We start from the raw sequence: 2,073 nt of genomic DNA, 5'->3' as shown, positions 1-2,073 counted from the left end.
CCCCCCGCCCCGCGCCCCCGGTTCCTGCGTCTCTGCGGGGTCGTTCGGGACTTGTAGTCCACCGGGGTGCACCGGCGCCGGTGCACCCCGGTGGACTGCAAGTCCCGAACGACCCCGCACCGGTATCACCCACCCGTCCTCCCCGGGGGACCCCCTCGACGGCACAGAGAGGGGGCTGCGGGTCCCCGGTGGGCAGCAAGCCACCCTATGGGGGACCCTGGGCACCCCCCTTACCCCCCCCCCCCCCGCCTCCCCTTATATAAAACCCCATAATCCCCTTATGGAGGCTGGAGATTACGGGCAGCAATTGGAGTGGGTGCTCCCATGCTGGGAATGGGTCACCCCGTCTGTGTGTCCCTGTGTCCGTCCCCCCACCCCCACCCCGGGGATGGCCCCAAGGGGGATCAGGGTGATGCCAGGCTCCCTACGACAGCGATGTGGTGTGGGGGATAGGACCCTAATGCCCCTCCCCAAGCCTGCAGCCCCCCTCTCGCAGCCCCCCAGGACCCCCCCCCCCGGCCATGCCCAGCTGCTGTGGGAGAGGAGCAGGTATTAGGGCAGGAGCCGTCTGCTTGGGAAGCGGATAATCCGTGGGGAATTGGCCACTGGAAGCCTATTAAAATACACCACGAACAGCCAGCTGGCAACCCCCGCCCCAGCAGCAGGAATTAGACTGCACCTCTGCCCCCCCCAAAGCTGGGGAGCCCACCCGGGGGGAAGGGGCACAGCCAGAGGGGCATCGCTCACATTCCCCAGCCCCATGTGAAGGTGTCCCCCCCCAGGGAAATGAGACACAGACCCACGGTGGCAGCGGTTCTCCATGTTGGAGCTTTATTTGCAGGGCAAGGAGGGCCTGCACGAGGCGGAAGGGGGGATGGCGTGAGGCCGGGCAGGCGACACTGTCCTCAAACTCCGGCAGAGGGTCACTGAGCTATAGCCGACTGCGCAGCGACTGCAGCAGCATCTCCAGCTGCTCGTCCAGGGACCGCTCGTCCCCGTCGTTGGTGATCACCCAGTCGAAGGCCACTCCCTGGTCCAGACCACACTCAGACTCGGTGTCATCCACCCCTGGCGATGAGCAGAGCCCAGGTGAGGCCCCCGAGGTGGGTCAGGATCCGTCCGTTCATCCGTCCCCCTGGGGCTGGGGGGCTTTATCCAAAACCGCCAGCTCCCACAGCCAGGGGATGGCAGTGGAGGCGGCAGAGCCGTGCCCGTGGGGCAGCCGCGGTGCCAGCGCAGCCCCGGGTTTGGCAGCGTGCTCGGGGAAGCACCGCTCGCTCGCTCACCGGTGACGAAGACCCAGTTCCTCCTCTTCCTCGTCTCCTCAGTGGCCACCACCCGCACGGTCTGCACCACATCACCGTAGACATCCCGGAACCACTCCACGTCCGAGAGGCGGCGCGTGTCGCTCACCACCTGCGCAGGGGGGGCTCCGTCAGCACCCACCCTGCGCCCTCCACACCCCCTGTGTCCCCCCCACCGCTCACCCACACTGGCTGTGCTGCCCCCTCCACCGCTGTCCTGCAGAAGAAGCCGGGGTCAGCACAGCGCTTCTCCTCGCCCCAGCGGATCATGTCCTGCCGGTACATCTCCTTGTAGGCGCTGGCGTCCAGGAGCCGCTGGAAGTCCAGGCCGTGCTCCTGCGGGGAGAGGGGGTCAGCAGGCACGGCCTGTGCCATGGGGCATGGCGCGGCGTGGCGCGGCACAGCACGGCACAGCAAGGCTTGGTGCAGCACGCCATGGCACGGCAAGGCTTGGTGCAGCACGCCATGGCACAGCACGGTGCGACACAGCGTGGCATGGCATGATGTGGTGCAGCATGGTGCGGCATAGCACAGCGTGGTGCGGCGAGGCACAGCTCGGCACGGTGTGGCGCAACGCGGAGCGGCACAGCGTGGTGCAGCTCGGCGCAGCGTGGCACTGCTGGGCGTGGCACCGCGCGGCATGGCATGGCAGCGCGTGGCAGGGCCGGGGTACCTTGGCATATTGCTCCTTGAGGGGCCCAGAGAGGCGCAGGACGGTGCCCACGTCAGGGCCCAGCCTGCGGGAGAGCAGTCAGCGGCAGCGGCACCG

At 68.2% G+C, this 2,073-nt stretch overlaps 1 protein-coding gene across 1 annotated transcript in view; it reads right to left on the bottom strand.

Moving 5' to 3' along the window:
- Positions 1-895: 895 nt before the first annotated feature.
- Positions 896-2,073, bottom strand: part of PMVK (phosphomevalonate kinase) — a 5,379-nt gene continuing 4,201 nt past the window's right edge. Inside the window, exons 10-13 of the mRNA XM_010564171.1 lie at positions 1,978-2,041; positions 1,488-1,640; positions 1,287-1,416; positions 896-1,068 (exon numbers count right to left, since the gene is read on the bottom strand). Coding sequence (XP_010562473.1) covers positions 932-1,068; positions 1,287-1,416; positions 1,488-1,640; positions 1,978-2,041 — 484 coding nt within the window. The 3' untranslated portion in view covers positions 896-931. The remainder of the gene's footprint in view (positions 1,069-1,286; positions 1,417-1,487; positions 1,641-1,977; positions 2,042-2,073) is intronic.

Source organism: Haliaeetus leucocephalus, unplaced genomic scaffold, assembly GCF_000737465.1.
Source record: "Haliaeetus leucocephalus isolate CR32 unplaced genomic scaffold, Haliaeetus_leucocephalus-4.0 Scaffold175, whole genome shotgun sequence".
NCBI lineage: Eukaryota > Metazoa > Chordata > Aves > Accipitriformes > Accipitridae > Haliaeetus > Haliaeetus leucocephalus.
The sequence above is the reverse complement of the archived record's forward strand: the minus strand, read 5'-3'. Positions and strand labels throughout refer to the sequence as shown.